This window comes from Callithrix jacchus, chromosome 7 (genome assembly GCF_049354715.1).
Source record: "Callithrix jacchus isolate 240 chromosome 7, calJac240_pri, whole genome shotgun sequence".
NCBI lineage: Eukaryota > Metazoa > Chordata > Mammalia > Primates > Cebidae > Callithrix > Callithrix jacchus.
In genome coordinates, this window is record NC_133508.1 from 65,795,522 (window position 1) to 65,815,718 (window position 20,197).

Consider the following 20,197-nt stretch of genomic DNA (forward strand, 5'->3'; position numbering starts at 1 on the left):
AACAGTGCGATCTCAGCTCACTGCAACTTCTGCCTTGCAGGTTCTAAGCGATTCTCCTGCCTCGCCTTCCTAGTAGCTGGGATTACAGGCATGCGCCACTATGCTCAGCGAATTTTGTATTTTTAGTAGAGTCGGGGTTTCTCCATGTTGGTCAGGCTGGTCTGGAGCTCCGGACCTTAGATGATTTGCCTGCCTTGGCCTCCCAAAGTTCTGAGATTATAAGCGTGAACCACCGTGCCTGCCCCCCACCCCCCTTTTTTTTTGAGCAGGAGTTTCACTCTTGTTGCCCAGCTTGGAGTGCAAAGGCGTGATCTCAGCTCGCTGCAACCTCCACCTCTCGGGTTCAAAGGATTTTCCTGCCTCAGCTTCCCGAGTAGCTGGGATTATAGGCACCCACCCCCACAGCCAGCTATTTTTTGTATTTTTAGTAGAGACAGGGTTTCACCATGCTTGCCAGGTTGGTCTTGAACTACTGACCTCAGGTGATCCACTGCCCTAGCCTCCCCAAGTGCTGGGATTACAGGCACGAGACATCGTGGCAGGCCAAATCACTTCACTTCTGAGCTTTGGTCTTCATCTTTTAAACTGAGATAATGTAATGTACAGGAAAGCAACTAGCTCATAGTAGGTGCTGGTTGGCAAATGATTCAAACTTAGGATCTCCCTTTTGGTTTCCCAAGGTGTTTCTTTCATTAGACTGTGAATGGCTACAAGGGAAGTGGCAGGCGTCCCTTGCAATGTTTTGCTACAGTGAGCACCGATGCTCACCAATCAGCACCTGGTCCTCAGGTGATGAGTACTGATATCATCATGGACTAATCCCTGTGACAGCAGTCCTACAAGTAACACATGCATTCCATGGGAAGGGAGCCTTGCTGTTCATACTTTATCCCCAGAGGCTAGAAGAAAGCCTGGCCTACACAGAAGGCACTCCAAATGTAAATATAATGTTGTTGGGGTGTGGCAGGACACTGTACTAGTCTCATTTGCAATTCAGCCCAGTAATACTGATCACAAGGAGCTGTGAAAACAAAATGAAAAATGCACATGAAAATACCCAGTTTCCTCTCTTCAGTGACATTCAGAACTCAATGTATGAGTTTCCACCTTTCTTGTTCATGTATCCTTTTCATTCAGAATCCAACACAAATGGATTTAAAAATTGCTGGAAAAAACATGACCAAGGGTCCTTTCTACGTACACATGGAATTTCCTTACCACTAACACAGTGCTAAATTTATTTGGTTAGAATCAATGTACCTTAAACACTTAAGTGAACTTTCCAATACTCATGATATTGAATGAGTTTATTAAATTACATAAACATGCCAGGCACGGTGGCCCACGCCTGTGATCCCACCACTTTGGGAAGCAGAGACAGGTGGATCACTTGTGATCAGGAGTTCGGGACCAGCCTAACCAACATGGTGAGACCCAGTCTCTATTAAAAATATAAAAAAAGTAGCTGGGCATGGTGGTATGCACCTGTAATTCCAGTTACTCAGGAGGCTAAGGCAGGAGAATCACTTGAACCCTCAGGAGGTGGAGGTTGCAGTGAGCTGAGACTGAACTGTGCACTCCAGCCTAGGTGACAGAGCAAGACTGTCTCAAAAAAAAAAAAAAAATAAATAAACATAACTCTTCAGAATATGAATCAATAGGAACAAAGTGTGGAATGGAATTTGGAAAAATAAAGAGTTGTGTTAGAATAAAGGAGGGGAGGATGACTTGAGCCCAGGAGGTTGAGGCTGCAGTTAGCTATGACCACACCACTGCACCCCAACTTGGACAGCAGAGATGCTGTCTCAAAAAATACTGAAAGAAAAAAAAAATGTTCCAGGCCAGGTGCAGTGGCTGTCTCTACTAAAAAAAAAAAATATATATGAAAAATAGCTGGGCAGGGCATGGTGGCATGCACCTGTAATCCTAGCTACTCAGGAGGCTGAGGTAGGGTAATTGCTTGAACCAGGGAGGTGGAGGTTACAGTGAGCTGAGATCGCGCCATTGCACTCCAGCCTGGGTAACAGAGCGAGGCTCAAACAAAACAAAACAAAAACCCAAACACAAAAAAACCAGCAAATGTCCCCATCCTTATAGAGATAAAATCAGGGAATAAGAAATTGTCACCACTGGAGACCAACATGAGATCCTCTGAGGCAGTGGGTACTTTACTGGTTGGGTTGATCACCTTGTCATGACACAAGGAAGGGCCCAGAAAAAGGTTTGGGAAACTCTCCAGAAACGGAGAGGTTCCTCAGTCTGGCTGCCTAGTCTGTTTTTGAAATTCCGCGTTTTCAAAACTGAACTAATTTTCTGCTTCCTCTTCCACATCCCTTAGATGACGTTTCATCATCTTGTAACTGACTCTGATAGCTCCTTTGCTGGGATATCTGCCAAGTCTTGCTGGGTCTTGTCTCTTCTGCTCCCTCCTATCACGGCCTTTGATCATGCATTCCCCGTATCATCTGGGACTGCATGCCCTGAACTGCTGTGTTCCCTGCATCCAGTCCTTCACATTGCTGTCAGGTCCAGAAGTATAACCCTCCTTGTCAAATACTTAACAATGTTCCCCAGTGCTTACAGGACAAAAGTCAAATTCCTCTTCCTGGTGTCTATGGCCCTTTACAACACAATCCATTTTGTTAAACTCCATGTTCCCTGGGCACAGTGTCCTGTGCTTTCCCAACTCCATGGCTTTGCTCACAGATGTTTTTTTTTTTCAATAGAAATGTCCCACCCACATCCCCAAAAGGTTCAGCAGTTAAAGTGCTCTCTGATCCTAGATGAAGTTCTGACTGTTCTCTGAACATCCGCTTTGCCTTCATCATTAGCAACCAGATCACAAACTCCAGGAGGGCAAGAGACACTCTGCTTTTCTATTTCCAGTGCATTCTAAAATTTTGGTCTATAGGAGGCAATGGAACAATTGTTTTAAGTCTAGGGACGGCCCCCAATAAATTCACAGGCAGCAGTCAAGTTAATCTCCTTTCCCAAGTTTTTGCTCTGGCATGTAATGAAAGCCCTCAAGCTTCCTCCCTGCTTTGATGCCCCTCAGCAGTTCCTCAAGGGCTGAGACCAGATTGGAACCACTGTACTTCTGGCGCCTCCTAGAGAGCTAGACTAAACAAGCAATGCAAGAATGATTACGACAAAAGTAATCCAGGAGGCCAGGCGTGGTGGCTCATGCCTGTAATCCCAGCACTTTCAGAGGTCGAGGTGTGGATCACCTGAAGTCAGAAGTTTGAGACCAGCCTGACCAATATGATGAAATGCCATCTCTACTAAAAATACAAAAATTAGCTGGGCATGGTGGCACACGCCTATAATCCCAGTTACTTAGGAGACTGAGACAGGAGAACTGCTTGAACCCGAGGGTGGCGGTTGCAGTGAGCTGAGACTGCACCATTGCACTCCAGCCTGGGCAACAAGAGTGAAACTGTCTCAGGAAAAACACCACATTGCCCCCCCTGGTTTTTGCTTAGTTCAGATCTTAAGGTGATGAGATCATGACACCACAGATTCACGGTAATTTCAACCAGCGGTGCAGAAGAACTGTATATTCATGAACTTCCCTGGTAATGCTCCAAGTTTCCAAACTGATTCATTCCTCATCAGCCTGCGTAAGTTTCTTAAGAGAAAGAATGATAAATTCCTGGGAAACTTGCTTTTATTCTGTTGGGTGAGAAAAATCCTTTAGGAATGTGCTTGTTCCCTAAGATGGGTGATCCCAAGGATCAAAACCATTGTGACACATTAACTTTTTTTTTTTTGAGGAGTCTGGCTCTGTCACCAGGCTAGAGTACAGTGGCACAATCTTGGCTCACTGCAACCTCCGCCTCCTGGGTTCAAGTGATTTTCTTGCCACAGCCTGAGTAGCTGGGATTACAGGCACACAACACCTGTAACACGCACCTGGCTAATTTTTGTATTTTTTATTAGAGACAGGGTTTTATCACGTTGGTCAGGCTGGTCTCGAACTTCTGACCTCGTGATCCACCTGCCTTGGCATCCCAAAGTGCTGAAATTACAGGCGTGAGCCAGCACACCTGGCCTACACATGAACTTTTTATGCTAAGAAAAGACATATCAAGATATATCAGAAAGTACAATTTCAATTCAAGCACCATGAAATTTTGTCAAGCAAAAATAGTCTTTATTCAAATTTAATGGAAACAGGGGTCACTATACTTTGCAAGACGGGGAAAAATAAAATTAAAAAAAATTCTTTTCTTTTCTTTTTTAATATAAAACAATATAATCACAATACCAGAATATGGAACTCTACAGTTTATTTCCTATGGGTTACTGCAGGTATCAATTTTCCTCGACTGTGCTATTCACAACTTTGTTAAGTCCAAAAATATGAAACCAAAGTGGTCGGAAACTTAAGACTTAGCACTTTCACTAAATGGCATACATCAAAGGGCATCAATTCAAGAGCAAAAATGGTTGAACTCACCATACCTACCTATGTGGTCATTCCAGCCTTAGAGCCATCCAGGTTACTGAGCTCCCTGTAGGAAAGGCCAGGCCTGAAGGCCAAGGCGTTTTGGATATTCTACTGTGGGCCATGAGTAAAAGGGGATTTTCAAAAGAGAAAAATTTTTTTTCAGTCGAGCAGGAAGGCCTGGCGCCAGGAGGCTTTACTGAGAGGAAGCACTTAGATTTAACAATTATAGACACACCATTAGGGGAGTTAAAAATGTACAGCAGTGACATGTTCTACTCCAATCACTTGTGCTACGGCTACCAAACATGTACAAAAGACTCCTTGGGTAGTTCCAACTGTGGTTGTAGCCAGTTAGGACCTTGAGTGGGACCTAGATCTAGACCGGGAGGGTGATCTGGAAGCAGACCTGGATCGTGACTTGGACCGAGATCGGGTTTTTGAAGCTGACTTTGATCTGGAGCGTGATTCTGATGGAAGGTTTGGCTTCGATTTGGAATTGGATCTCGACCTAGACCGGGTCTCCTGATTGGTGCCAGCATTCTCACTCTCCCCTCGGCCTTCCCTCTGGCTGGATTCAGACTTGACATGGTCCCGCTCCTTTGAAACAGAGCGGGACGGTGATCTGGACTGCGAGCGGTCAGTGTCTTCCTTCTTCTTCTTCTTGCTGCTGCCCGTCTTGCTGTCTCGCTTGCTGCCTCGCTTTCTGCTCCTCTCACTCTTGCTGCGGCTGCGGCTGCGGCTGCGGCTCTCCTCCCTGCTTCTCTTCCTGCCCTTCCTCTTGTCCTTGCTCTTGCTGTGGCTCCTACTCCGGCTCCTGCTACCCCCTTTGCTCCTGCTCCGGCTCCGACTCTGGCGGAGGCTCTTCTCCTGGCCCCTGCCCTCCTCCTGGCTCCTGCCCCTGCTCATACTCCCTCGCTTCTCCTCCTCCACTCTCCTCTCCTGACTCCTGCTCCGACTTTTGCTCTTACTTTTATGCCTGCTAGGACTCCGGCTCTTAGGTTTCCCAGCATTGTCATTGTTTTGGATCTTCTCTTCAGCTTGGTCTTTGCTTTTGCTTCGGCTCTTGCCGATGCTGCGACTGCGGCTGCGGCTCTTGTCCTTGCTGGGACTCCTGCTTTTCTCCTTCTTGCTCCGGCTCCTACTCTGGCTTCGGCTCCGGCTCTTGCTCCGTGAGTGGGAGCCCGACCTGAGGAGACATGGGACAATATTTGAGTCACATCTGACTTCATGCTAATCTGGAGATAAAAAGACCAAAGACCATATATGTAGAGTTAAACCCCCCATATAAGGCATGGATGGCACTAACTAAGGATTTCTTTTTGAACCCCCACAATGTGAATCAGAAGCTGGAAAAACTGGCTAAGCATGGGGTTTACACCTGCAATCTCAACACTTTGGGAGACTGAGGTGGGAAGATCACAAGGTCAGGAGTTTGAGATCAGCCTGGCCAACGTGGTGAAACCCCATCTCTACTAAAAATACAAAAAATTAGCCAGGTGTGGCGATGTGTGCCTGTAATCCCACCTATTCAGAGACTGAGGCAGGAGAATCTCTTCAACCCAGGAGGCAGAGGTTGCAGTGAACTGAGATCGCACCACTGAACTTCAGCCTGTAATATCAGCACTTTGGGAGACTGAGACAGGTGGATCACCTGAAATCGGGAGTTTGAGACAAGCCTGACCAACGTGATGAAACCCTGCCTTTACTAAAAATAAAAAAAAATTAGCTGGGGGTAGTGGTGGCTGCCTGTAATCTGAAGCTACCCGGGAAGGTGAGGCAGGAAAATCACCTGAACCTGGGAGGTGGAAGTTGCAGTGAGCCGATATTGTGCTATTGTACTCCAGCCTAGGTGACAGAGTAAGATTCCATCTCAAAAACAACCAAAGCTGGAAAAGCAAGAGTGAAGGAATGAAGGAAGACTGGTCACATGACTAAAATCTAAGTCAGGCTGGGCACAGTGGCTCCTGTCTGTAATTGAAGAAGTCTGAGAGGACTATCTGAGGTCATGAGTTCGATCTCAGCTTACTGCAACTGCCGCCTCCCAGGTTTAAGTGATTCTCTCACTTTAGCCTCCTGAGTAGCTGGGACTACAGGCATCTGCCACCATGCCCAGCTAATTTTGTATTTTTTATTAGAGACAGGGTTTTTTTCCCATGTTGGTCAGGTTAGTCTCAAACTCTCACCCTCAGGTGATCTGCCCACCTTGGTCTCCCAAAGTACTGGGATTACGTGTGTGAGCCACCACGTCCAGCTGAGGTCACAAGTTTAAGATCAGCCTGGACAACATAGTGATATCCTGTCTCCACAAAAAATTTAAAAATTAGGCCGGGCATGGTGGCTCACGCCTATAATCCCAGTACTTTGGGAGGCCGAGGTGGGTGGATCATCTGAGGTCAGGAGTTCGAAACCACCCTGACCAATAAGATGAAACCCCATCTTTAAAAAAAAAATTAAAAAATTAGTTGGGTGTGGTGGTATGTGCCTGTAGTCCCAACTACTTGGGAGGCTGAGGTGGAGCCTTGCTTGAGCCCAGTGGGGTGAGGCTATGGTGAGCCATCATTGTACCACTGCAGTCCAGCTTAGGTGACATAGTGAGACCCTGTTTCTTTGGGAAAAAAAAAAAAAAGACAAGGTACAGGCATTCCCTGCTGACCATCTCCACTTAAACCACGGAAGACATACCTGGACCGGGACCTGCTCTTAGAATGACTGCTTTTGCTGCTTCCACTTCGGCTTCTGCTCTTACGGGAATGTCTGCTTCGAGAGCGAGACCTAGAGGGAGAAAATATTTTTTAATACTTGCTGACAAGAGGCTACCTGATGAGCATCAATCACAATTTTTTTTTTGAGATGGAGTTTCGCTCTTGTTGCCCAGGCTGGAGTGTAATGGTGCGATCTTAGCGTACCTCTGCCTCCTGGGTTCAAATGATTCTCCTGCCTCAGCCTCCCGAGCAGCTGGGATTACAGGCACGCACCACCACGCTCAGCTAATTATATATTTTTAGTAGAGATGGGCTTTCTCCAAACTTCTGATCTCAGGTGACCCCACTGCCGTGGCCTCCCAAAGTGCTGGGATTATAGGCATGAGCCACTGTGCCCAGCCAAGAACTCTCTCCTGGGTTCTAGATTCACAGGTGAAGTAACCAGCAAACTTCCATCTGGATGGTTGACCTGAACCTCTTATCAGCTCCTGAAATTATTTTATTTATTTATATATATATTTTTAAGATGGGGTTTCACCATGATGGCCAGGCTGGTCTTGAACTCCTGACCTCAGGTGATCCACCCACCTCGGCCTCCCAAAGTGCTCTAGGATTATAGGTGTGAGCTACCACGCCCGGACTCAGCTCCTGAAATTCTAACGCCCCCCCATACCTGCTCCTTTTGCTGGATTTCTTATGTGCACTGATGCCACTGCTATTCATATGGTTCCTCATAATAGAAATCACAGCCATTCTCGACTCCCCCGATTTTTCCCTTATACACCAATGATCATGCCTCCTGACCTCCCGTCTGTCCACCTCTGCTGCTACCTCCCTGGGCAAGCCACCATCATCTCTCCCCTTGTCCCACAACACTTTTCCCCTTCACGATCTATTCATTTCACTGTGATGAGAGCTATTTTAAAGAGACAGACACTCCAAGCTTAAAAAAAAAAAAAATTTAAATGCATCCAGACTGTAGATTCTTATTTTCTGCCAACCAGGACTCCTTGGGGAAATGACTGATTCTAGGCGTAGAGTAGGAAGTGTACAAGATGGGCTTAGACCACCTCATCATGACAGAAATAGGGAAACTTTCAAAGCTGCTCAAGCGCCATCACCCATGAAGTATACTTGCTACAAATGTTTAATCTGCATGTCAATCACACCTCTCCAGACCTAACTTCCAGCATACAGGAAGTTCTGGGATAAAAGTTCAATGATAACAAGAAGAAACAGATAAATGCAGAATGCGAGACAGTATTAAAAAAACTAAGAAAAATATGCCAGGTGCAGTGGCTCACGCCTGTAATCCCAGCTACTTGGGAGGCTGAGGCAGAAGAATAGCTTGAACCAGGGATACAGAGGCTGCAGTGAGCAGAGATCACACCACTTCACTCAAGCCTGAGCGACAGAGCAAGAGTCCATCTAAAAAAAAAAAAAAAAACAACCCAAACCTAAGAGAAATAAATGTCATTAAGGGAACTGCTCCAGACTAAAGGCATGACTACATTAGGTTTTATTACTAAAAATTCCTTGGACTGTATGACTAAATTAGAACCTGGTAAAGAAAAAACCAAGCTATAAAGACAACCATGGAGTAACTACAGAAACATGAATATGGCCTGGACATTTAGTAATTGATGGAATTACTATTAATGTTCTGAAGTGAAAAAACAGAACTGTGGTTATTCTCATTCTGGGAGACACATGCTGAAGTATTTACGGGCAAAGTCTCATAATTTCTATGACTTACGTTCAAATGCTACAGCAAACAAATGTAAAGTGTGCCTGTATAAATACATACATACAAAGAGAGAAAAAGCAAAATGCTATCTGTTAAGGCCAGAGGGGGGTATACAGGTAATCATTACTCTTTCAACTTCTATGTCTGAAGAAACAAATTGCAAAAATATCTATTTAAGACAACTGGGGCTGGTCATCTCAGCACTTTGGGAGGCTGAGGTGGGAGGATCGCTTGAACCCAGGAGTTCAAGACCAGCCTGGGTAACACAGCAAGACTCCATTTCTAAAACAAACAAACAAACAACTGAAAAATTGGAATACAAACTGGATATTAAATCACAGTATGGAGTTACTGCTAATTTTGCTAGCTATAATATTATCATGGTTTCATTTCAAATATTAGAGATATATACTGAAGAAGTTGCAGGTAGAATGATAGGATGTCTAGACTTGCCTTAAAACAATGCAGCAGGAGGGGGTGATGAAACAAGACTGGCAAAACAAAAACTATTGAAGCTGGAGGAGTGAGAGGAGCGATGTAGAGTTCTCTATTCTTCACACGTAAATTTCAAATTTCCCATAATAAAAAGTTAAAAGAACTAAACAACAAAACCTGAAAAGTCTCCAATGACTTCCCATCACTCTTCCATTCTTGCTCTGGCCCAATGGTCAGTGTATCTGGTCCTTCTCTGCCTTATCTCAAGCCACTCTCCTCCCTTTCCTTCTCTGTATTAGCTTCTCTACTCTCGAAAACTTTCTCCTGCTCCCCCCACCCCAAGCCTTTAAAAACACCCTTCTCTCTGCTAGATAGAAAGGCATTTTCTCTCTCTGCTCACCATCTCTGCCTTATCCACTAGGGCTCGGTTCTATAACGTCCTCAGGGAAGCTGTTGCCAACTTTCCAGACTACTTGTGCTGTGTGCATTTTCTTGTCACAATGGCACTGTTTATTCAATACTCATCATCTCCACTAGACCAAGTTTCAGGAGGGCAGGGACCACTGTCTGTTTTTTTTTGCGATGGAGTCTTGCTCTGTTGCCCAGGCTGCAGCACAGTGGCTCGATCTTGGCTCACTGCAACCTTAGTCTTCCAGGTTCAAGCAATTCTCCTGCCGCAGCCTCCCTAGTAGCTGGGAACACAGGTGTGTGCCACCACGCCCAGCTCATTTTTTAATTTTTATTTTTAGTAGAGATGGGGTTTCACTATATTGGGCAGGCTGCTCTCAAGCTCCTGACCTCACGTGATTGACCTGCCTTGGCCTCCCAAAGTGCTGGGATGACAGGCGTGAGCCACCGTACCCGGTCATTTGTCTTCTTTACTATGCCTCTCCAATGCTTAGCCCAGTGCTTGGCCGTTCAGGTGCTAAATAAGACAAAGTTGCTATGTGTGCCCTTGACCAAGGTAGTATCTAGGGGTCCCAAGAAGAAATGTGAAAGAAGGCCTCTGATTTTTTTTTTTTTTTTTTTTTTTTTGAGATAGAATCTTGCTCTGTTGCCCAAGCTGGAGTGTAGTGGCACAATCTTGGCTCACCGTAACCTCTGCTTCCTGGGTTCAAGTGATTCTCCTGCCTTAGCTTCCCTAGTGGCTGGGACTATAGGTGTGCACCACCATGCCCAGCTAATTTTTGTATTTTTAGTATAGACGAAGTTTCACTATATTGGTCAGGTGGTCTTGAACTCCTGACCTCATGATCCACCTGCCTCAGCCTCTCAAAGTGCTGGGATTACAGGTGTGAGCCATTGTACTCAGCAAGGCTTCTAAGAGAGTCCCTCTAAGAGAAGGGACTTTACTTCTCTTTTTCTTTTTTTTTTTTGAGACGGGAGTTTCATTTGTTACCCAGGCTAGAGTGCAATGGCGCGATCTCGGCTCACCACAACCTCCGCCTCCTGGGTTCAGGCAATTCTCCCGCCTCAGCCTTCTGAGTAGCTCACAGGCACGCACCACTATGCCCAGGTAATTTTTTGTATTTTTAGTAGAGACGGGGTTTCACTATGTTGACCAGGATGGTCTCGATCTCTTGACCTCGTGATCCACCCGCCTCGGCCTCCCAAAGTGCTGGGATTACAGGCTTGAGCCACTATGCCTGGCGGACTTTACTTCTATTTGTACTCATGACCTAAGAGTTCAAATAGGTCATGAGTACAAATAAGTGTTCAGTTCAAAGTTCTAAGTTACTAAACCAGATGGAATCATGTTATTGAGAACTCAACAGGAAAATGTAAATAAATCATCTATATGCTCACTAATGAATTTATGATGAGCTCCAACACATAAAAGACATCAACAGTACCTTGAATGGCTCCGGCTCCTGGAGTAGGACCGGCGTCGTCTGGAACCTGGTTTGTCTTCAACTAATCGGATTTTTCTGCCATTGACTTCAGTTCCATCCAACTTTTCTAAAGCTCTTTTCATATCAGAATAAGATACAAATTCAATCACTCCTTCATTTTTGCGTCCCTTGTGAGCATCTGCATAAGTCACTTCTCCTGCCTGACGCATATAATCCTGAAGAAAAAAAAAAGCGTGACTACATTAGGATGTATTTTGCTAAAATATCTAATGCAATCATCTGAGTGCACTTTTCTTTAAGAAATGCCAGTATTCCTCAGAATAAGGAAGTTTATTCTTAAATATATTCATCTACCCACCAATCAGGTACTGAGGTTCTTTTTTTTTTTTTTTTTTTTTTTTTGAGATGGAGTCTTGCTCTTTTGCCCAGGCTGCAGTGCAGTGGCACAATCTCAGCTCACTGCAACTTTTACCTCATGGGTTCAAGCAATTTTCCTGCCTCAGCCTCCCGAGGGGCTGGGATTACAGGCGCATGTCACCATGCCTGGCCAATTTTTGTATTTTTAGTAGAGATAGGGTTTCACCATGTTGGACAGGCTGGTCTCGAACTCCTGACCTCGTAATCTGCTGGCCTCGTCCTTCCAATATGCAGGGATTATAGGCGTAAGCCACTGAGCCTGGCCCATGTACTGAGGTTCTTTAAAGCACCAGGCATATTAGGTGGGTGGGAGAGACAATACATACATATTAAATCATTCCTTCAAATAAAGTTTTGAGGACAAGTGTGGTGGCTACCACCTGTAATCCCATACTTTGACAGGCTGAGGTGGGAGGATCGCTTGAGCCCAGGAATTCAAGACCATCCCTAGCAATACAATGGACCCCATCTGTACAAAAATTTAAAAAATTAGTCAGGTGTTGTGGCACATGCCTGTAGTCGCAGCTACCCAGGAGGCTGAGGTGGGAGAATCATCTGAGCCCAGGGAGGTTGAGGCTGGTTAGTCATGATTGGGCCACTGCACTCTAGCTTGGGAAACAGAGCAAGATCCTGTCTCAAAACAAAGAAAGTTTTGTGTGAATATAGAAGTTTTTAGTTAGCTATCATTTTCTAAAAAATAAAAATAAAAATTAAAAAAAAATTTTTTTTTTTTTAGGCAGTCCTGCTCTGTCGCCCAGGAAGCTGGAGTGCAGTGGTGTGATCTTGGCTCACCGCAACCTGTCTCCTGGGTTCAAGTGATTCTTGTGCCTCACCCTACCAAGTAGCTGGGGTTACAGGTGCCCATCACCACACCTGGCTAATTTTTATATTTTTAGTAGAGATGGGGTTTCACCATGTTGGCCAGACTGGTCTTGAAATCCTGACCTCAGGTGATCCACCTGCCTTGGCATCTCAAAGTGCAGGGATTACAGGTGTGAGCCACTGTGCCTGGCCCATTTCTTATATATAATATACACTCAATAGTTATTTGTTAAATGAATATATAAATTTTAATACAGTTTCTGTATATTACCTTCCTGTCTGTATTTTACAAAGTGACACTGAATACATACCATTTTTATCTGTTTGCATCATAAACATGTTTATATGTCTTTACACAATTTTCATAATTTGTGTGCCTAACACTTTTTCTGAGGATTTACCAACTGAGATATTTAGGTTATATACAATCTTTTGATATTTATAATCTAGCAAAGAATATCTCTGGTACAAAAATTTCTTTATTAATTATTTGCAGGAGTAGGGATTCTGGGCAAAAAGGAGGGAGCCATTCAAGTTGTAATACATTTGAGAGGAAATAAGGCTGTTCATAGGCCAAGACTGGGACTGCCCTGGCAAGTTGAGATACATGGTAACTGCTCATAGGGCATGCAGAGTGTCAGTACATTTGTTTTATACTGCCATACTTCCAAATTAATAATAATAGCAGCTGACATATCAAAAGTTTATTGTATAATAGGTATAGTTTAATAAATTTAGTCCTAGTGATAACCATATGAAGTAGATACAATCATCGCCCTCATTTTACAGATATGGAAAATGCAAGAGATGTTAATTAAATTAAGAGATGTTAAGTAAATTACTGAAGGTCATTTAGGCAATCGGTGAATGAGCCAGGTCTGAAAATAAGCAGTAAGATGCCAGAAACTGAAGTTTTTTGTTGAGATGAAGTTTTACTCTTGTTGCCCAGGCTGGAGTGCAATGGCGTGACCTCAGCTCACCTGGCTCACTGCAACCTCCATCTCCCAGGTTCTGGTATTCTCCTACCTCAGCTTCCTGAGTAGCTGGGATTACAGGCATATGCAACCACACTTGGCTAATTTTGTATAGAGATGGAGTTTCTTCATGTTGGTCAGGCTGGTCTCAAACTCCCCGACCTCGGGGTGATCTGCCTGCCTAGACCTCTCAAAGTGCTGGGATTACAGGCGTGAGCAACTGCTTTTTTGTTGTTGTTGCCCAGGCTAGAGTACAGTGGTGTGATCTAGGTAGGCTCACTGCAATCTCCACCTCCCAGGTTCCATGCCTGGCTAATTTTTGTATTTTAGTAGAGACAGGGTTTCATCATGTTGACCAGGTTGGTCTCGAACTCCTGAACTAAGGTGATCTGCCCACTTCAGCCTCCCAAAGTGCTAGGATTGCAGGTGTGAGCCACTGCACCCAGCCTAGAAACTGACTTCTTAACTCTACTCCACACTATGGGCCACACTACCAATTCTCAATGCCACGAATGGCACACTAATATGTAATTTGCATCTCAACGGTACCATCACTGGGCATTAGAAATTTATTTTTGGGGCCAGGCGCGGTGGCTCACGCCTATAATCCCAGCACTTTGGGAGGCCAAGGTGAGTGGATCACCAGGTCAAGATATCGAGACCATCGTGGCCAACATGGTGAAACCCTGTCTCTACTAAAAATACAAAAATTAACTGGGCATGGTGGTGCATGCCTGTAGTCCCAGCTACTTGGGAGGCTGAGGCAGGAGAATTGCTTGAACCCAGGAGGCGGAGGTTGCGGTGAGCCGAGATTGAGCCATTTGCACTCTAGCCTGGGTAACAACAGCAAAACTCTGTCTTGGGGGAGGAAAAAAAAAAAAAAATTATTTTTGGGCTGGGCACGGTGGACGATCACCTGAGATCAGGAGTTCGAGACCAGCCTGACCAACATGGAGAGATCCTATCTCTACTGAAAATACAAAATTAGCCAGGTGTGGTGGCGCATATCCATAATCCCAGCTCTCAGGAGGCTGAGGCAGCAGTGAGCTGAGATCACGCCACTGCACTCCAGCCTGGGCACCAGGAGCAAAACTCTGTCTCAAAATAAATAAATAAATAAATAAAACAAAAAACCACGGGTTAGAGACTATCCTGGCCAACACGGTGAAACCTTGTCTCTACTAAAAATATAAAAGAGGGGCCGGGTGCGGTGGCTCACGAGGTCAAGAGATCGAGACCATCCTGGTCAGCATGGTGAAACCCCGTCTCTACTAAAAAAACAAAAAATTAGCTGGGCATGGTGGCGCGTGCCTGTAATCCCAGTTACTCGGGAAGCTGAGGCGGGAGAATTGCCTGAACCCAGGAGGCGGAGGTTGTGGTGAGCCGAGATCGCGCCATTGCACTCCAGCCTGGGTAACAAGAGCGAAACTCCGTCTCAAAAAAAAAATAAAAATAAAAAAAATAAAATATTAGCTGGGTGCGGTGGCATGCGCCTGTAGTCCCAGCTACTAGGGAGGCTGAGGCAGGAGGATTGCTTAAACCTGGGAGGCAGAGGTTGCAGTGAGCCATGATTACGCCACTGCACTCCAGTCAGGATGACAGAGCGAGACTCTGGGAAAAAAAAGAAAGGCAAGAAATTTATTTTTAAAATTTATTGTTTTTGAAATGGAGTCTCGCACGCTTGTTGCCCAGGCTGGAGTGCAATGGCGTGATCTTAGCTCACCACAATCTCCGCCTCCTGAGTTCAAGTGATTCTCCTGTCTCAGCTTCCCGAGTAGCTGGGATTACAGGCACTCACCACCACGCCCGGCTAATTTTGTATTTTTAGTGGAGACAGGGTTTCTCCATGTTGGTCAGGCTGTTCTCGAACTCCCGACCTCAGGTGATCTGCCCACCTTGGCCTCCCAAAGTGTTAGCACAGCAGGTGTGAGCCACAGGGCCTGGCCCAAGAAATTTATTTTTTAAACTATCCCCTAATTTATTTTCTTTTTGCGGTTCCTTAATAAACAGCTAACACACATTGTGCCAGAAGCTGTTCTAAGCTTTTTATATAAAAGTTCACTAAATTCTCTCAATAACATTGAGCAGAAATTAGTATTAACCCTATTTTACAGTTGAGGAATACGAGGCATAAGACATAAGTAACTTGCTTAGGGTGACATAAGTGATCTTTGTGGCAGAGCCAGGATTCTATCCAAGCTGGCCAGCTTGAGAGCTAGGAAGTCTGCTTTATTATCTATAACTCTCGTTTTCTTAGACTGGAACTGCCAGAGGGTTCAGAAGTGTGTCAACTAAGGATGGGAACTAAGCTCCATTTTAACAAAAAAATTAAGAGGTTTTCTAAGAAGTTAACTTAGTACTACATTTAATGTAAATGAGGAGTTAGCATTCTACTCACGGAGAGAGTAGCTTCCCAGTTTTTACCATAGTTCAATTCCTAGCTCTCACAATACTGGAGTCATTCCCCCAGCAGGCAGAATCTTACTGGCAGACATTCAGTAAAGGTCTGCTACGATGCCAGCAATATGCACAATACACCTGAACAAACAGCAGACTGGGAGTCAGGAGTCCTAGTCCCAGCTCTTCTGCATCTGTTCATCTATTATTTGAAGGTTGTTGGGAACAAATTTTAAAAAGGAAAAAAAAAAAAATGAAGTGCTTTAAATAAAAACTACACAAATGTAAAGGATTCCTAACTATTCTTTACTAAACCTAAATACACTCACTCATTTTGCTAGAGATGACTTGTTCAAATATGATCAAAAAAAGTGAGAAGGGAGGCAGAAAGCAACACCCACTTCATATAACCTCCTAAGACCATTCAGGTTATGATCCTACTCAGTAAATATTTCTTCACTATTGAGATTAAAAACGTTTTGTCAAAAAATAGGGCCCGGTGCGGTGTCTCATGCCTGTAAACCCAGCACTTTGGGATGCTGACATGGGTGAATCACTTGTGGTCAGGAGTTCAAGACAGACTGGCCAACATGATAAAACCCTGTCTCTACTAAAATACAAAAATCAGGGGCAGGGAGTGGAAAAAAAAAAAAAGAGAAAAAGAAATAAAATAAAAATGTATAAAGAAAAAGAAATTCGCCAGGCATGGTGGCATACACCTGTAATCCCAGCTACTTGGGAGGCTGAGGTAGGAGGACCACTTGAACCTGGGAGGCAGAGGCTGCAGTGAGCTGAGACAGTGCCACTGCATTCCAACCTGAGTGAAAGGGTGAGACTCCATTCCGCCACTTCCCCCAAAACAACAACAGAACTGGAGTCAGTACACTGGATGGCCAATATCAGCACTGAATCTTTATTTTTGACACCAAAACTCTTTCGGGACAAATATTCCATCAAAAACCTTATGAGAGAACATTGGTCAGATTGTCAGTTTTCACCAGTAAGGACACACATTGAAGCTGATGTGAATTTGCATGTTACAGCAAATGCTGCAGGAAACACTGGTGGTTCCAACCTTTCTATTATACTGACTGGTGAGTAGCTACACCAGCACCTTCTTTTAATGTTTTTTGTGTGGCAGAGTCTTGCTCTGTTGCCCAGGCTGGACTGCAGTGGCACGATCTTGGCTCACTGTAACCTCCACCTCTGGGGGTTCAAGCGATTCTCCTCCCTCAGCCTCCGAAGCAGCTGGGCTTACAGGTGCTCACCACCACGCCCAACTAATTTTTGTATCTTTTTAAACAGAAACGGGGTTTAAAACATTCTTTAGAGAGGAAAATTTCATATAACAGATTTGGGTCACGTGTCTGTCATATCAGCACTCTAGCAAGCTAAGGCAGGAGGATCACTTGAGGCCAGGTGTTCGAGACCAGTCTGGGTAAGATAACATAGTGACGACCAATCTCTACAAAAAATGTAAAAAATTAGCTAGGCATGGTGGCACGTGCCTATAGTCCTTGCCTCTCAGGAGGCTGAGGCCAGACAACTGCCTGAGCCTCAGAGTTCGAGGCTGCGGTGAATCATGATTGTGCCACTGAATTCCAGACTGGGCAACAGAGCGAAACTCTGTCTCAAAACAAAATGAAACAATCTCACAGATTTCTCCTCAGAATGATGGCCCCACAATGTATAGTAGGAGTGCAATTCTGATGTTTTCTGGACTCATATGGAAGCTTTAATTATTTCCAGCTCTGTGAAGGCTTTCAAACATATAAGACTATTATATTTTGTGTATGCCTGGGCCTGCACAAATCTACCTGTTTCCCAATTTTAACTCCTGCCCAACCTTACCCCAAAAGGTTAATGGGGCCCAAACCTTTAGGTCTTGCCAGCTGCACCGACTTGACAAATTCTCCACAATAAGCCTGTACTCTGTGCGAGTAGGAGGGCCATATTTATCTCGGCCACTTCTTCTATAACCATATCCACCTTTGGAAGGTTTAAATAAATAAGATTATTTCAGTGGAGGAAAAGGAAAAAAGAAGACACAGCACATATCCCCCCTTAAATATATTATTTACTCCCGCCCCAAATGATAGCACATAGTTTTAACTCTATTCCCACCCTTCATTCTAAAATAGATTTTTACAGAAGCAATCAGCTAAAGATACACGTTTAATTTAATCTAAAAAGTTGTAAGTATACATATTCATTAATATTTATATTTAAGATTAACATGCATAAATTAAAAACTATTAACAATTTAACAATTTAGAAATAAGTAACCAAATTACTAAATCAGTTACTAGTGTTACTCACAGTGATTAAAAATTTTGTGAATATTTTATATAAAAAAAAGATTTTCAGGCACCTATTTCAGTTTAATCTCATCTGTCTCTAACCCTTGGGATCCTCACCACCCAGGTCTAATGGGGAAAGGTTGCGGTCGTCACATGGCTTCCTGTTTTTGGTCAGCCAAGGGCCACAATGGTTCAAAGAGCCACGCATGGAAAGGTAACCCAAGGTCAGCAAATGGAACAGGCAGTCATCTTAGCCTCAAAGGATTCTTTTAATTAAAACATTGAGGTCTTTGTTAAATCTATGTTAAACAATTGCATTACAGAGAAAAAAAAACAACACAAACACACATCATTAAACATATTCATAAAGTATTATAAACAAGAAAGTCATTAATTTAATTAAAATTAAACATTATCAAAGATGTTTATTTACAATTCTACATTTAAAAAGATACAATTTATAAAACAAATAGCGTAAACATCAATATATTAAAATGTAATATCAATGAATTACTTTAAAAAACTAGCATTTAATAATAAAAACATGTTACTGATACAAGAATGCCTTTTGAATGCTTACTGCGTCCAGAACCGTAACTGCCATCTCGCCGTGGGCCACGGGCATGCTCAACAATTACTCGCTCACCACAAAGGTCTTTGCCATTCAGTTCATAAACAGCATCATCTGCATCACGCAGATCATCAAACTCCACAAAACCATATCTAGAAGAGAACAAACAAAATCCTGGTTGGCACCATTTTGACATCCAGCTTCATTAACATTAAAGAGAAAGCAATGAGATTCATGCTTAGCAAAGGTTAGGTGGATTTTGCAAACTAAGGATTGGCTTTCTCTTCTCCTTAGGTGAAACCACTTTGCTTTGTGCCAACAGGCAATAAAGAGGTAGGGAGACTTCTCAAGTAGACTCCTATCTTTCTAGGAGGAGGCTGGCTACACACACAGGACACTTCTTTTGTTTCCCAAGTAGTTGGTGGCAACTGCAAAGACAGGGATGCTTGGTATAAGAATCCAAAACATATACCACTACAAGATATATAATGCTCTTTCAAACACCACATAAAACTCTTTTTATTTTTTAGCTTTAAAAGTAGTATCTTAGAGAACAATCAGATCTACATTCAGGCACTGGGTAATAAATGTTAAATCAGGTGGAAGAAAAAAACTTTTAAAGGTTCCTGTTCCTCTATGTAAACAAATCCGTCACATGCCAATTAACTACTCTAAAACTTAATCAGTGAAAAGGAGCTATTTGCTTCCCAGTAAGATTCCAAATTCATTTCCATGAAGTTTTAGCCTGGAATTCTCTGAAATCTATATACACCTCATGCAAACTTCTTTAAATGGTATTGCTATGTCTTTTCTAGCCAAGAGGTTTGTTGGTTTAACATATATCCTAAAGAAACCCCCCATCCTATTAATGTCTATTAGAATACAATTTATAAAACCAAACCATAAAATTTGTAAGATACTTATAAGCAAGGTTATACAAATGGCCTAGAAGTTACGTTATCAAAAAATATTTAGTTTGGTATGACATAGCTGTGAAAAATCCAGCTTTGTGACCATTGCCTATATTTTAAAATGAAAACCATCTTATTGATTATAACTAACAAGAAAGGAAAGTTACAAGCAATTTTTTAAAAACTCTAATAAGGCTGTGTACACATGGGCACACACTGACTAGTGTTCCTCTGCATTTAAACACACTGACACTACAAACAGATTACAATACTTGTCAGAGGGTCACCCAGCCTGCTGACAAAAAATGATTCCAGTTTGTTTGTTTAATTAATTAATTAATTTTTTGGAGACGGATTCTCACTCTGTCGCCCAGGCTGGAGTGCAGTGGCACGATCTCAGCCCACTGCAACCTCCAGCTCCTGGGTTCAAGTGAGTCTCCTGCCTCAGCCTCCCGTGTAGCTGGGATTACAGGTGTGTGCCACCATGCCTGGCTAATTTTTGTATTTCTAGTAGAGACAGACTTTTGCCATGTTGGCCAGGTTGGTCTCGAACTCTTGACCTCAGGTGATTTGCCCACCTGGGCCTCCCAAAGTGCTGGGACTACAGGCGTGAGCCAC

At 43.7% G+C, this 20,197-nt stretch overlaps 1 protein-coding gene across 1 annotated transcript in view; it reads right to left on the bottom strand.

Moving 5' to 3' along the window:
• Positions 1-4,131: 4,131 nt before the first annotated feature.
• Positions 4,132-20,197, bottom strand: part of SRSF4 (serine and arginine rich splicing factor 4) — a 35,115-nt gene continuing 19,049 nt past the window's right edge. Inside the window, exons 2-6 of the mRNA XM_002750526.6 lie at positions 18,678-18,820; positions 17,674-17,786; positions 11,188-11,402; positions 7,133-7,222; positions 4,132-5,636 (exon numbers count right to left, since the gene is read on the bottom strand). Coding sequence (XP_002750572.1) covers positions 4,802-5,636; positions 7,133-7,222; positions 11,188-11,402; positions 17,674-17,786; positions 18,678-18,820 — 1,396 coding nt within the window. The 3' untranslated portion in view covers positions 4,132-4,801. The remainder of the gene's footprint in view (positions 5,637-7,132; positions 7,223-11,187; positions 11,403-17,673; positions 17,787-18,677; positions 18,821-20,197) is intronic.